This window comes from Phoenix dactylifera, chromosome 15 (genome assembly GCF_051530095.1).
Source record: "Phoenix dactylifera cultivar Ajwa chromosome 15, Ajwa_hap1_PhDact_Kaust_v1.1, whole genome shotgun sequence".
Taxonomy (NCBI): Eukaryota; Viridiplantae; Streptophyta; class Magnoliopsida; order Arecales; family Arecaceae; genus Phoenix; species Phoenix dactylifera.
Genome location: NC_143204.1, coordinates 14387492 through 14402685, shown reverse-complemented (window position 1 = coordinate 14402685; position 15194 = coordinate 14387492). Strand labels below are relative to the sequence as shown.

Sequence of the window (15194 nt, the reverse complement as noted above, 5' to 3'; positions counted from 1 at the left end):
GGGGCAGTACTAATTCCTCTCTGAAGTTTTTGATGCACAATTTTTGTAAGGATTTGACTTTTGCAAATTAACTGGATCATTGAGGTTCCAACAGCCACTGGAACTCAACAGGCCACTTATTGGGTGGGCAACACATACTTGACATTTGTCTCATTATGAACTGTTCTCCAAGCCCTTCCACTGGAAGACTATTGCAAAATATTTGATGCTACAATGTGATGCTTACTGGCTTTCTCTGCCCCCAAAGAAGCAGCAGATTTTTATGGTTTGCTGAGATGCGGATAGCAGGCATGAATGCTTTGGTAATTAATATTGGAAGCTTGGTATTGCTCATACTGGCTAGGACCATGCTTTCTCCAGTGTCAATTATAGCTCTTCATGTCAATGCGATTCGGTATACGATGTGCCTGCTATACTTGCCTCTGTGTTATGTAGCTTTCCTTGGCTAGGATCAAGCTTTTCAGGAGAGTCTGGATTACGTGCTTCAGTTCTCCATTGGATCCCAAAATTTAAGGAATTCAGCAGGCAAGCATATGAAGCATATGCTCTGGCTATCCACCAATGCCATTGCTCTAATGTTTCCTCTATGCATACGAGGTTTAATGGATGTAAAAAAGTATGGATGACAGTGATCCTATCCTGTTAAAAGATCATAGTTATAGACGAAATGGTGTCTAATTAATGTTGATTCTTTCATGCAAGTGATGGATGGATTAAGGTGGAATGAGTTCCTGATGTAAGGGTTTCCATTGTAATATAGAGAAATAAGATGGTCATAATTGTTTAGCAAAGTATTGATTATACATGACCTCAGCTTGCTTTTGGCTCATTTTGAGTGCAAACATGCAAGTTCCATACAACATTTTGCTTGGAAACCGTTGTTTTCACGACGAGAATGTCGCCAGGGAGTGCTCCAAATGAAGCAACGAAGGGCGCTACTTGTATTTGGTGTAGTAATGTTTAAGTAGATGACCCTTGAGGTGACTATTAAATGGTCATAATGTTTGTTATATAATGAGTCATTATTTTTGACATTTTCAATGTTCTTTTAATTATCTGAACAGTGAATAGAATAAAAAAAACCAACGTTGTTCCGTCATTGTTTACCATATTTTCAACTAATAATGGTCATTAAAACAAAATTGTTTTATTTTTAATTTTTAATTTTAATTTTATTTTTATTTTTTGCTTAAGCAAAAAGGGAAGGGAAAAGGAAGGGACAAGCTCACTCCCGCATAGTAGCCCCCATTGGGTTCCCACCCCGCCAGAAAAATGTTCGATGCAGACAGACCTGACCGTGTATTGGGCACGCCGGCCGTTTTTACTCATACCCTTTCCACCCATATGTCCGGCTCGGTTATTCCTCTGGGCATCAACACGAATCCTCTATGTGAGTACGTCATATCTAGCACCACCAATGCTATTAGCGGACTAATAAGCCCTCCCATCTCACGTATCCGAGCAGAAAGCATCCGGTTTTCACAATTTAATCGACGCCCGTGCGTTTCGAACTCGGACCAAGCGGGTGGAAGCAATGAACCAGTTCCACTTAGCTACCATCTCAGTGGCAAACAAAATTATTTTATTCCAAAGAAAAATTGACTCATAAAAGCAGCTATCTCTGCCACAACAGCTAACGATGTTTTTCATGGGGATCCTTGTGTTTGAATATCTTTAGCTAAATTTCATGTCCATACATTACGCATGAAGCACACTTTTACTGTTTTTGGCGACCTACAAAATGGTGAGGTAAATGAGGAGGCCAATACAAATCTTACTGCATGAGTATCCAAATCTTACATCCTGTTTGGAACAAGAAGTTATTTCATTGGATTGAAGGATGGAAACGCAAGTCGGTTGACCGAAGCCGACAGGACAGCCAGCTCCAGCGGTGGCATCCTGGCCAAAGGAATGAAGCCGAAAAGGCAACGCAAGAGTTTGTCGGGAAGACGTCACATTTTTCGTACTTCTCCGGGTGGTAATAACGATGGGGGTGGGAGGGGAGAAAGAGAGGGTTAAGAAAGAGAGAATTAAGAGAGGGGTTCATCAAGCTGGACGATTGAGGGAGAAGTCGGCAAGGAAGCGAGCCGATCGTGATAATAAGAGATTAAGAGTTAAGAAAAGGATGTAGCCGTCCTCCCGCGTCCGCTTCCTTTTGCCTTGCGCGCTGCTCTCAGGTGCCGACCCCTTCTCTCTCTCTCCTCCCTTCATTTCTTTCGTTTCTTTTTGTTTTGTTCTTGTGGTCTGAATCAAAATTCTCGATGCACTTTGTTGAATTCTTGATGGATAGGAAGCGATCAATATCAGGGAAGTTCATCTTGATGCTTGCTTTAGAAAATTTGTGTCACTATGAATGGGCATGCTTCCAAAAGAGAAGTGGCAGGAAAAGAAATTAGAGATTTGTGGTGACTCCTAAGAGTTAACAAAGTTTCATATGGGAGCACAAATCATTAGGTTTGATAGTTTTAACATCTTCATGCATCATTTTTTCGAAGAGCCATCATGTAGATGCGTCTGAGAGAGACAGAGAGAGAGAGCCTTAAATTGTAACTGCACCTGAACTTCCAACTTGATGCAAGAGATTAAAATAATCGATACCATATACATCTCCGTCAAGCATTATGCATGAAATCACCAAAGAGACTAGAGATATTTGCTGTTTCTGTTGGTATTGAAGGCTTTTATTGGATTTCAGAAGCATGTCATAATCTGTTCACATGCATAACTGAACCCAGTATTATATTCTTTGCTTCTCTTAATGAACCCTGACTTAATTACTAAAAAACATTGACGCATATAGTAAGTAAGCGTTACTAGAGTTATGATTTATGCAAATGACTATGTATGACTTTTGGGTGCTTTGGTGACCCCAAATATTAGTTGGAAGCATTCTGGTGCAGTTGTCATGTGTTGGTTTATACTTTCTCATATAGTGCATGTTTCATGAACCTTTTCTTTCTTTCTTCCCTCTTTGGGTTATCTGCTTCCTGAGAGTTGTCTATCATCCCTGTTTGTAGGGCCTGTTATTTTTGTGGGTGGGATGCCATGTTTCATTTGCTAACAACTGAAATGTGTTTTCTCATGTCTTAGTTAGTTTCTGTATTTCAACTGGTACTGATATTTCTTGATCCATGTAGGAGAACATCAGTGAAAGCAGGATGACTTCTGCTCAAGATCCATTTTATATTGTTAAAGATGAAATTCAGGAATCTGTAAGTCATGTTTTTCTATCTACTTTAGTGTGTTTGAAGTAAGATTGGTTTGTTAGCATTAGTTGCATGTATGAATAGAGTTAACCAAGGGGAGTAAGGAGAAATATCATAAAAGCCAAAAAGGAAAAACAGTGAGTGAAAGGCATGAAAGCATAAAATGCATGTAAAGCAAGGTTATTGAGGTGGAATTCTGTTTAAACTGTGAAGAATGGACTTAGATATATGTTAATGGAAGCATGGGAGTGACATCAAAACAGAATAAAGTTGAAGAAAATGTCTAAGCTTGTTAACCATGTAAAGCATACGCCAAAGGTGGCCCTAGTGAGGAGGTCACTTATATATAGGCTGAAAGGTCGGTAGAGAGGAAGAAAGTAATGATGCGGATGAGAAGTCTAAAGCCACTTTCAGTTTCATATTACTTGAACCTGGACAAGAACTAATGGTGATGTAGGAGCTAAAGACAACTATTTGGATATGGGTTGCTCTATATATTATCTTATCCACTTCCACCATGTAATTGTATTCTACTTGACTATCCTTAACACTGAGAAGTTTTCTATTTCCTTGTTTACCTTTTGATCCTTTTGCAAATCCTAACAGGAATGACTTATCTTGAATAGTTTATAATGCCTGTGATAACAGCTTTGGCTATGGGCTCAAGAAGCGATAGGCTGGACATTTCCTATAAGCCACACTTGCACTGCATGTTTGGCTTTAAATTTGACTGGTGGTCTTGGGCATTGCAAGCTTTGCTCAATCATAGTTTCAAGACCGAATCTCTGCATCCATCTTGATTTTATTAATATTCTGAACCTCCTTTATTCACAAGCAGCTTGTTAAGGGCTCCATCACTCTTCATGCTCCTTTATCCCACATCTCTCTTCATAACAACATCTCAGCTGTTCTACCAAAAAATACAGACACTTAGGTGCCAAGATGGTCTGCTACATTTTCTCATGGAGGAGTAACCCTAGCTATTAGATCTCAAGCTAGTGCATGAAATGCATCTTAAACTATGAAACATAGACATTTGGTTTAATAGATAAGATAAATTCTATTCAACAAGTTCTTAAAGAGCACATAAGATTGACATTGTCTCAATTTGAAATTAGATATCTTTGTTATATGAAAAATTCTAATATAAAAAAAAATAATCGTTGATTTGTAATAGTTATTTGTGCTGTCCAAGGTTTGCTCAAATGAGCAGTTCGGTGCGTATTGAACATAACCGGTGTAGAACTGGGATGGATCATGATCACGATTTGATCCCAAGGCCGAAATGTGATGAATCGGGTTGTGGCATAAGCTGCTTCGGTATTGAGTGGTTTCGGGTGGTTCCAAGGTTGAATCAGGCTAAAGTAGTTCTTTTCCTATTTAACCTCTTCCTGATGGCCCAATCCCAACCCTAACAGCTCAATCTTTCCTCACCTCTCTATCCTAATTTCTCCTTGCCTCTCTCTTGCAAGCATCCCACCCTTGCCGATCTCTCTCCCCTTCCCCTCTCCTTCCATCCCTGTTGCTTCTTCAACCAACTCCATCGAGCTTGCCTAATGCCTCCAACATCGTCGCCTACATTTGCACCTAGGAGCGGCTCAATGCATTTGGAGGCCTAAGGGGAACTCACTAAGAGGGGCATTTTTTCTTTCCATTTTGTCTTTGAGGTCTTTCCTGCAGTGGGCCGGCCTAAGGCAAACTCACTAAGGGGGCCTTTTTTCTTTCTGTTTTGTCTTTGAGGCCTTCCCTGCGGTGGGTCTTCTTTGGGCCGGGGCCTTAGGCGACCGCCTCAGTCACCTAAGGGTTGGGCTGGCCCTGTCTGCACCAACTTAATAGACGTTGCCTTCGATGGCTTTCAGGTTCTTATCACACCCTTGACATTGCATTCTTTGGGGAACCTCCCCTTTCTCTGCCATAGGCAAGGCTGCCAAACAGGATATGTGGGAGGCCTTTGTGAAGGAGGTAAAGTCGGTGGTCGGCCTATACTTGACTGACCCAACATCGCGTACCGTGTTTCAATATGGCACCATACGAAACCCATACTTGATTGGCATAGATCACAGTATCGGCACTGCTATAATTGGTGCATACATATGTACCTAGCCTCATTCATGTATGTATGTATGTCTATATTTATGTATGTATTCTTATATGCATGTAATCAATATGATATATCGTGCTTAATTTAGCCAAGTTGAAGCAAGCCACTGTTTGGCTTTATCTTGGGCTTAAAAGCCATTTAGAGTTTAGATCCCTTGTGTTAGCCTGCCTTTTACTAATTGAACAGACTCTGCTGAGCCAAATGGAGCTGCTGACGGTTCATTCAACTGATAGCGTAGAAAGGGGTTATCAGCAAAAAAATCTGCATCAGAGATCAGCTATACATCCCCACTCTCTTTAATTTTTTAAACATTTTATGAGTGCTTTAATTGGTAAATTTTTTAGTATGGCCCTTTGTGCAGCATTGATTGCTGATACTGTTAGATTCAACTTGTGGTGAAACAGTAGAAAATACAGTCTAAAATTATTTTGAAAAGATGCAGCTGGAATTAATAGGGGTAGGATTTCAAATTTTTTACTATCTTCGTTGCATTAATGCAAGTGGCTGGAGATAGAAATAAGGATATGTGAAATGATATTTAAGCAGAGTGATTAGGTGGTGAAGCTTGGAGGTTTTAAAGGAGAAATTTGTTTTAGTTTAAAGATCAGCTACATTTTGCTCTTCTCATCCGTGGAGTAGGATGTGCAAAACTGAAACCAAACAGATGTAACAAGGATAGTTGTTTATAATTATCTTTTATTTCTCAATACTTAAATTTGTTCCTCTGCGGGACAACCTGATTTTACCATAAATGTCTTTTGTGTAATTACACTTGTTTACTTTTTAGACATTTATTTTTATTTGTGACTTCATTTTCTAATCTTAAACTTCTCATGGGTGGTGTGCAAGAAAATGCTTTATTTTAGCTATCAATGACATATTGAATTTCTTCCCGTAAGGATATTTAGCAGCCCTGCTTACAGCATTATTGTCCATGATATGAGATGTGAAGACCTAAGTTAATGTTCACTTTTTTTAGCAGATTGATAAGCTACACGATAGTTTCCGCCAATGGGAAGAGACCCCTTATAACACTGGAGAGCATCTTCATCTAACTAAACAGCTACTTGCCAACTGCGAAAGCATTAAATGGCAGGTATCATGACCAACACTACCAAAGTTACTCCGTAATGCTTGTCAAAGGTTTCAGATGGTCTTTACTAAATCATTTAAATTTAGACTATTCATCAATTTACCATAGAAACATTGATTATGAAGAAATAAAGAAGCAAGTGTAGCCACAAATTGCAGGAGACATCATTTATTCCAATTTAAGCATACGTCTATCTGCATTAATCCCTTATTAGTTAAGACAAAGCCTTCATATCAGTTCCATCTTACTGCTTGCTTCAGTTACTAAACTAGTACTTTTCCTGTAGAAAGGTAGATGAACTGGATAAGGCAATTGCAGTTGCTGCAAGTGATCCAGCTTGGTATGGCCTCGATGAAGTTGAGCTTGAGAAAAGGAGGAGATGGACAAATATTGCTCATATTCAGGTGCTATATTTTTCATACTGAGTTCTAGTTTAATAAACCTTCAAATATATTTCTGCAATACTGCCTTTTTGTTTCTTATATCTTTTACCTCGGTGATTTCTTTGCATTTGCATAAATCTAATTTAAAGCTCGTAAGTTGAGCGAGGAGAATTCATTTTGGACTGTGATTTTGGAATGCTGATTAATCTTTTGTGATTTATTGTTTAGAGGTTTCTTGGATATTTTGACGAATGTAGTAATTATTAGGTGGGTACTGTGAGAAAAGCTCTAGAAGATGGAAGGAAGAAAAGCAACTCAATCAACTTGGGTCCCGGTGGGATGCATAGGGAGCTTTTGAGGCTTCCAAATGTTGGTTTTTCTCAAGCGGGAAGATCAAACAACTATGCTGCTGAAGACAATGATGATTTTATATCTGCAGAATCAGATCGACAGATGCTCCTTATTAAGTATTATTGTTTTCCAACTCTTCTATTCATTTTTCCATGAGAAAAAAGCTCGATTCACCCACTTGTATGTAGCTTCACATCAAAAGTACGTTGTGTCACCCCTCCATCCAAATTCTCCCATTAATCTGTGAGAAGGGTTCCTTTTCTGAGGCTAGTAGTTGTCCTTAGTGTTCCTCTACCACCACAGTATATGTGGGTTGGATGCTGATAAAGTAGTAACCTTTGGTATATAGATTTGAATAATAATAGCCAATGTACTCTTCAAATTGATGAACGACCATCAAGATACTTCTGGGAAATATGGAAGTAACAAATAAGCTATCAAGGTTCCTTCAACCAGATGAGATATGGTTCTTCCCATCTTAGGCTAGTTCAATGCTAAAACGCTGTGGAGGGGTAGACATACAGATATTCCCCACAAAGAATTGAAAATGTTTTTAAAATCTTGTAGTTCATTTGCTTGTAGATTTTGTTTCCTTTGTGACAAGGAAATTAGCTGCAAACCATGGACCCATGATCATGGTGAAATTATGGAGAGGAATAAAGAGTATTTTTTGAATGATTAAGGCACCTGGTTCTTCAAATTAGGTGCTTTTAATCTGTAAATGTATTTGTACTAAATTTCTCATGCCAGCCAAGTGATGCTGCAGGCAACAAGATGAGGAGCTAGATGATCTAAGTGTAAGTGTTCAGAGAATTGGAGATGTAGGACTTACTATAAATGAAGAGCTTATTGGACAGGTGATGTTTCACAAAACGTGCTAGATTTTGTAACAATTTCTGGATAACCTACTGATTATGATAATGTAGCCTTATTTACCTTCTTTGCTTAGAGGTTATGATTGATTAGCTGTTACAATAGTAATTTGAGATGAGGAGTAAATTCATGTAAACTGCAAAACTTATTTAAAACTGTCCTGATCATTTGGTGCAATGGAATGATATATTCCTTATAAACTATCTAACAAACATGAGATTTTCCCCCATTTTCTAAATAAAATAAGATAAAATTGGCATATGTGGTTTTATACATATCTCAATTGCTAGCATTCGAGTTCCTTTTTTCATCCACACCTAAAGCAGATTTGGTACTACCATTAATTCATCCACTAGCAGGTTTTTGGAATCCATTTTGAGCCAATGACTAGTTCCATCTTGTGAATTCTTACTTTCAGAACAAATCTATCACTTCGTAAATCTTCATCCATCTTGTGAATAATTGTGGAACATCCTTTACAAGTCTATAATTGAGGGCCTTGCCTATTTAGTGGCTAAACGTGAGATCATCCATGGTCTATTTTTTTGATAAATCATCATGCCAACCTAGGAAATGTTCATAACACTAGAACCCCAAGGTAAGTATACGTAAAAATTATGAATTGAAGAAAGACAACTGGGAAAGCAACCAAGGAAGACAAAGATGACCACATAGAATGAGTTACTAGGTTCGTATTTGGAACGACATTCTTTCAAAAACAAGCCTTTTTTAACATACGATAATATTCATAAACAATAAAAAGCATGCTGACTTAAGCAACGATAGGTTAAGTTCTCATGGATAGACTTTATTATCCACCCTAGGAGGAGGGAGAATAGGCTTGAATATGTATATAAATAGCAAGATAGGGGTATGTAATGATAGTACTAGATAGTGTTGAAGATGATGAAAGAAAAGAAGATAAGAAAAGAGAGGGAGGAAAAGGTTCCCAATCATGCTGTTAAGGGAGAAAAACCTTTCTCAATGGATGGAGCTATCGAAATCGGTTACTTACCCAAAATGATTGGGTGCTGTATCAAATATGCCTATTTAGGGATTCTTTCAAGCCCTGTGGCTGGTGTTTTGCTGCAACTCAATAAACACTCCAGCTCAGTTGGATAAGTGCATTTATTTGAGTTTCATATGACTCAATCCCCTCCGTTTGGAGGGCAATGGGTGGATGTTAGGTGGCGTAGGGAAGGTGAGATGGGTGAGGGAGATGGGGTGGGCACCAACGGGGGAAGGGAGACCGGGCAAAGGCTGGTTAGGGAGAGGGAAGCTGAGATTTGTGATGGAGATGGGTGGAGGTTTGATGGGCTGAGGGAGATGAGGCAGAGGCAGGGTAGGGGGGAAGGTGAGAGAGATGGGTGGAGGACCAGAGGTCGGTGGGGCGAGGGAGGTGAGGAAGGGGTGAGTGGGTAGATTGAGAGGGAGGAGGGCATGGCTCAGTAGGTGGATGGGGGAACCAGGGGGTTACAAGAAGAGGAGAACTGGGGGGTCACAGGAGAGGAGATACCAATGGTTAGGGCTTGGGGAGAGCTCGCCTTGAGCCTGCAGCTTTATTCATAGCCATTTTGGTTACAAATTGAGATGCGGCTTTTAAGGCCGAGTTGCAAGGGCCTATAGCTTGATTTGTAGCCTGTGGTCTAGCTCTAGGCCTCCAAATAAGCAGGTGCAGGTCTCCATTCAACCCTTATTAGGCAATACATTTTATATTACACAATACCCTCAAAAGAAGCAGACAATTATATAACTTGTTTATTAGATTGTGACCTATAATTTCACTACTTTTACATATTAAATATTGCACACCTAAGAATTCAAAATCATATTACATGATTATCTATTTTCTAAAGAGTCACATGAATCATATGGCTGCATAAGTATTTAGATGGATATTGTCGAACTAGTAGTTTATTACTAATTGAAAAGTTAGCCGCCTGTTATTTATTGATCATGTTTAACATTCTTGCTATAGGTAATAGGTAAGTCGATGGTGTTTGCTGTCACTATTAATAGGTCTTGGATTAGGCTTTTTGTTATGCAAATTTAAGTAGGCTAAGCTTAGGGATTGTCTCCAAATATTGCTTGATGTGCAAGCAGTTCTAGACGTTAAGGCTTATACAATTGTATACATGAGTATAGATTGGACTAAGATGGGTTTAGGTTGGGTCATGGTTCAATACCAAGGAACAATGAGTTGGCTCAAGCCTGACTCCGCTTCAAAATATTGGGCCTGTGCTAGACTGCTAACTTAGCTTGATCCAATAATGATCCATGCTTTAGCTTGTAAGTCAGGACTGTGGTTAATCCAACATGCACCACTATTTTTAGTCATGAAAAGAGGGGAGAGGGAGGGAGGGGGAATGGAGGAGGGAGGAAGGAAAAAGAGGAAAGAGGAAATGTTAAACTGGTGGTGGTGGTAAAGTCAGGCAATGGTGGTGGTGAGAAGGGGCATGGGATAGATGAAGATGGTAGTTGTGAGGGGGGTTGGGCATGGATGGAGATGGTGGTGGTGAGGGTGGTTGAAGGTGGAGGGAGAGAGAAAGCTGGGTACTAACGGCCACCAACATCAATCTGGCCTTGGTGTGCTCAAGGGAGAGATGTAACTTGTATTCTAGTCAATATATTGGCAGAGTTGATGATGGTCTAGTGTCAGTGCCAGGGAGAATGGAGGAAAAGGTGGGTTATTGGCTAGAGAAGGAGAATGAAAAGGGCTCAGAAAGTTTAGTGCTAACATCATCTTTTACTCACTTGTTTTTACTTTTATTTTAGGTTTTAGATTTTAAGTTTAAATATGTTTTGGTTTCTAAAAACTAATGATATAAATGTTGTATTTATAATGTGTTCCATCCAAATTGATTTATAATGTTATAGATTTTATATTTTATTATATAATTAGATGTATGTTTGATATATAAGACATCCATCGAGTTGGTCAAGCATGGCTAACCAAAACTTAGCAAACCATGGCTTGATTTGAATCATGGTTGGGCCTGAAATCCTTAGCCTACTCAAGACAAAATCTGGCGGGGCGGCTAGGACAGATTTACCCAAGTTTTATTGGTTGGTACCCTTTGTATCTTTTAGGTCAATAAATACAAGTATTTGTTGGTGCATGAGGTTGCTGCTTTTCATTTGGGGATATCATTGATGAAGATTTTATTTAAATAAAACATTACTGTTATGTCCCTTCTCTTGGGCTTCTCCTTCATTGTGATGGGACAGATTTGAAGAAAATTGATTAAAGAGGCTAAAGAGAAAAGCTTATAGTAAATATTGTTTAAGGATTTTATTTTGTAGATAAACTGAATTTTATGTGTAACAACCTATCTCCTATATTTATTTAATCGGGGTGGAACTATAATTTTTTCGGTATTGAGTTAAAACTTTGGGGACTATTTCCATATTACCTTAATCCTGCACCTTCTCCTTTCCAAACATTCTTCCTGTCTTGTTCCCCTTATTCTTCCTCTAATTCTAATCTCTGTTTCTTTCTACCCTCCCGGTATAAATTTCTCAACTTCTTTAACCTTTGTGGTTTCTGGACGAAATTTGATTATCTGGACTGAATTTCCCTTCCAAAAAAAAGATTATGTTATTTTTCTAATTATCTGTATCTTGTTTCTAATTATCTGGACTGAATTTCCCTTCAAAAAAAGATTTTTATTCAGTTCTTCTAAGCTTCTTCAAAGGAACAATAAAGAATAGATAGATTACCAAATATGATACCCCTGGTTATTATTGAACTCATGATATCAGAGGCAAATTGCATCTGTGCCTGTCTCCTTTGTATTGCTTTATTATATTTTTATTGAAAAGTTTGATGCTTGTTTGGTAATGCAGGAGAGGATTTTGGATGATATGAGTGTGGACATGGAAACTACTTCAAATCGGCTTGGCTTTGTTCAGGTTGGCGCATCAATTTTGTTTATCTATTAGATACTTGTATATTCTTTTTTTTGTGTGTGTCTTAGATTCTGCTAGAGAAAAGCATTTAGTGGTATGAATTGCATGCAGTTGGAGGTGCTGCCTTCATTATTAATCTTTTTGACTTTTTTTTTTGGAACCAGGAAGTGACGACAACCATCTCTTCTTTTCTTGTTCTTCTTAATTTATGCATTTGTACTAATATCTACCAATATTCTGTTTGTCATCCCGTCAATTACTTCAATTTGGCTGTGTTAAATCTTGTATATCTCTTTTATTCGCTTTTCTTTGATGCTATGGTGATTAAAATTATTTTTAATACTAAACCTGGATATCCTTATTCCTTGTAGTTTTACTGGACAATTAAAATCAGAAACTTTTTACTATCTTTTAGTTTTCTTGCAGTACCGATTATCTTTCCTTCATCTTCTTATGTGGAAGTTTGTATAATGATGGAGATAATGGCATCCTTGTGCAGAAAAAAGTGGCCATGGTTATGAAGAAGGCTGGTGCAAAGGGACAAATTATGATGATACTGTTCTTGATAGTTCTTTTTATTGTTCTTTTTGTTCTGGTTTTCTTTACCTAGGAAGCAAGCGATAGTTGTGTGATTATATACTTTGTAAATAACTCTGGGCAAACTTTGTCAAGCTCCTGAACAAACTATACCTCCATAAATATATGTCTGGGATAAATAACCGAGTTCTGAAGGATCATCCATGTCTCTTTTTCTTTTTATGTAAGAACAGGTAAATTCGGTTTTTGAGCAGCTAGATAGGGTTACCGACAAGGAAAATGACACTACCAGCATCCTCAGCATTGGCAAACATCCATTTGGCATGGGTTACTGAACAAGATTTGAGTCTTGGATCGGTTGGTGAAAAAATTATGTGTAGTTTTTGGAGCCTATTATATATATATATATGAACATTTCATGTATATTTTTTAATGTGTATTCATGCTTTGAATATCCGTTGCATCTCAATCTAGACAGATTAAAGTTTGTTATAACAAGAAATCATTATAAATTTGGCTTCTGAAAGATGTCAAACATTTATCGAGCATATATTGTTACAAATTCCAACTTGGGGAGAGAATTTTCCTCTCAAACTCCTTTGGGTCCACAGTTAGAATCATTTCCTTTAAGCTTCCAAGGGAGAAATCTTATCAACGATATTACAGAAGCTGAAAAGTTGGAAAAAATGGCTACTTTTATATGGTGTTAGGATATATACAAGCAGGGGTATGAACTGAGCTCGAGTGCGCTGGGTCTCAGTTAAACTCGGTTAATCTTGTACCAAGTTGAGCTCAAGTTAGTTTATTTAATTTTTTGAGTTAAACTCAAGCCGCTTAGAGTAGGTTGTTTTAAGAGTTCGGTGGTTGAAGACCTTTAGAGATATACTCACACATTCAACATGATAGTTGAAGTTTTTTTTTTCTTTTTTTATTTACAAGTAATGACTAGAACACTTTGTGATATAACTCTTATTTCTAATTTAATCAAGCTGAACTCGACTCAGCCAAGCCTAGCTCTTGCTTGGCTTGTGGAATAATCAATCAAGCCGAATTTTGAAATTAGGGTCAAACAAGCTACTTACTAATAATTTGGTTGCCGTTTACAATAACAATAACGTAATACTATTGATCGATTATATGTATACATATGTGCGTGTATATAATGGTAAAATCGGAGAGTTGCACCCATTTGTTTTAAAGATTCATGACTATAATGAGTATATTAGTACATTCTACAATGTCTGGTAAAACTAGAATGGTTATTCATGAAACTTCAATGTGAAGACTTCCGGAGTTGGCCTATGCCTGTATTTCACACTGAAGTTATTAAATTGTTGAAAGTTAGGTAATTAGGTCGTAATTTTTTTTAAAAAAAAATTATCACCAGCATGCAAACAATCTCTTGACCTCGAACCATGGCTGGTCACTAGAAAAGAGTTCTAATAGTTAAGATGCAACCTGTGAGTGATGGCAGATTTAAAAAGCAACTGAGTTATTAATCCAATTGAGGCTCTCCATCTAAGGCTCATATAAGTGTTTGATCCAAAGTGATTTAGGTTGAAGCCCTTATTGTGATGGTAAGAAACATTGACCCAGCCTTCTTTTTAGACTTGTAGTCAACCAATATGATTTTTAATGAGCTAAATCTAAAATCTAATCCATCACCATGTGGATTTGACTCCATGAAAAAATTATGCCATAAAAGTCATTATTCGACAAAATATCCACTATTTTTTTTATAAAAAGAATGTCCATCAAAAGTGGCTTCTTTTGTCATCATATGAAATCGGTTTCTCACTGCTGCTTACTACCGAGTACTAACTAATTCAGTTAAAAGAACTCCTGCCCTTCGCATTATTAAACGCCCATATCAAACTCTACTCTTCCATCTATAAATTCTCTCATGTCTCCCCAACCCCTCAGTCATTAGCCCTTTGGTTTCTTACTGTCTACAGCTACCGTCGTCCTCTTTCAAGCCCTTGCTTGGCTCTGTCTTCCACAGGATAACATGGCATCCCTGAGAACTAACGGGAGGGCGCCGAGGTGGTAATAACCTCTGCAGAAAGAAGTCCATCCAACTGCTCGAAGAGCTCGGCCTCCCCAAGGGTCTGTTCCCCCTTGGAGGCATGGAGGACAGCCATTGTGGAGAGCGTAAGATGAAGAAGATGACGGGCTGTTGCTGTAGCTCTCTCTGTTGTTGAGATGCACATCGATGACTCCATGCCGGAGAAGCTCGCTTTCAAGGCCGGTACCGGGCTGTCTGACAGCGTCCCAGTCTCATCTTTGGAGCTAGAAGTGTAAGAGAAGAAGCATGCATGGAAGGTCAAGAGACTAATGGAGGAAACAAGTGGTAGTTTGTGCATCTAGGAGTGCTGCCATCTGACTTTGGCATGGAACTCCAATTCTGCGTGTAATGTTTTCTAAGGTTTTTCTCTGAAATGATCCTGAAATAAAAATGGAATAACATTGTTCTTTATTAAAGTTCTTCACGAGAACTGCAGCAGCTCTTTTCTCTCTACTACACCCTCTGTTAGAATAGAATAGGCAAGGATGATGAATGAAAGCTTCTATTAGTATATGGATTTGTTTTTCATGATGGATTTGCAGCATCATGAAAAAATAAGTTTGTAGAACCTCATATAAAATTCTTGGCAAATAAAAGTAATCAATATATAAACCTATAATGTTTTTTCTTTTTCTTGTTCAAGTATTGGCATATTTTAGCAAAAAAAAAAAAGTAT

The 15194-nt window shown here is 38.2% G+C and overlaps 1 protein-coding gene across 6 annotated transcripts; it reads left to right on the top strand.

Annotated features, from left to right (window-relative positions):
* The first annotated feature begins 1864 nt into the window (after positions 1-1864).
* LOC103718579 (syntaxin-61-like) lies at positions 1865-14972 on the top strand. 6 transcript variants are annotated; one of them, XM_088711276.2, is made up of 8 exons: positions 1865-2177; positions 3138-3212; positions 6290-6403; positions 6691-6804; positions 7051-7250; positions 7901-7991; positions 11854-11919; positions 12081-12324. In XM_088711276.2, the coding sequence occupies exons 2-8, from the start codon at positions 3159-3161 to the stop codon at positions 12285-12287; spliced, it is 846 nt and encodes a 281-aa protein (XP_088567402.1). In that variant the 5' UTR covers positions 1865-2177; positions 3138-3158; the 3' UTR covers positions 12288-12324. The 6 variants fall into 6 exon arrangements, with proteins under 6 accessions (XP_088567402.1, XP_088567403.1, XP_026664875.3 ...); XM_088711277.2 differs by lacking the exon at positions 12081-12324 and adding an exon at positions 14456-14972 and having other exon boundaries at positions 1869-2177; positions 6287-6403; XM_026809074.4 differs by lacking the exon at positions 12081-12324 and adding an exon at positions 12343-12452 and having other exon boundaries at positions 1870-2177; positions 6287-6403.
* Positions 14973-15194: the final 222 nt, after the last annotated feature.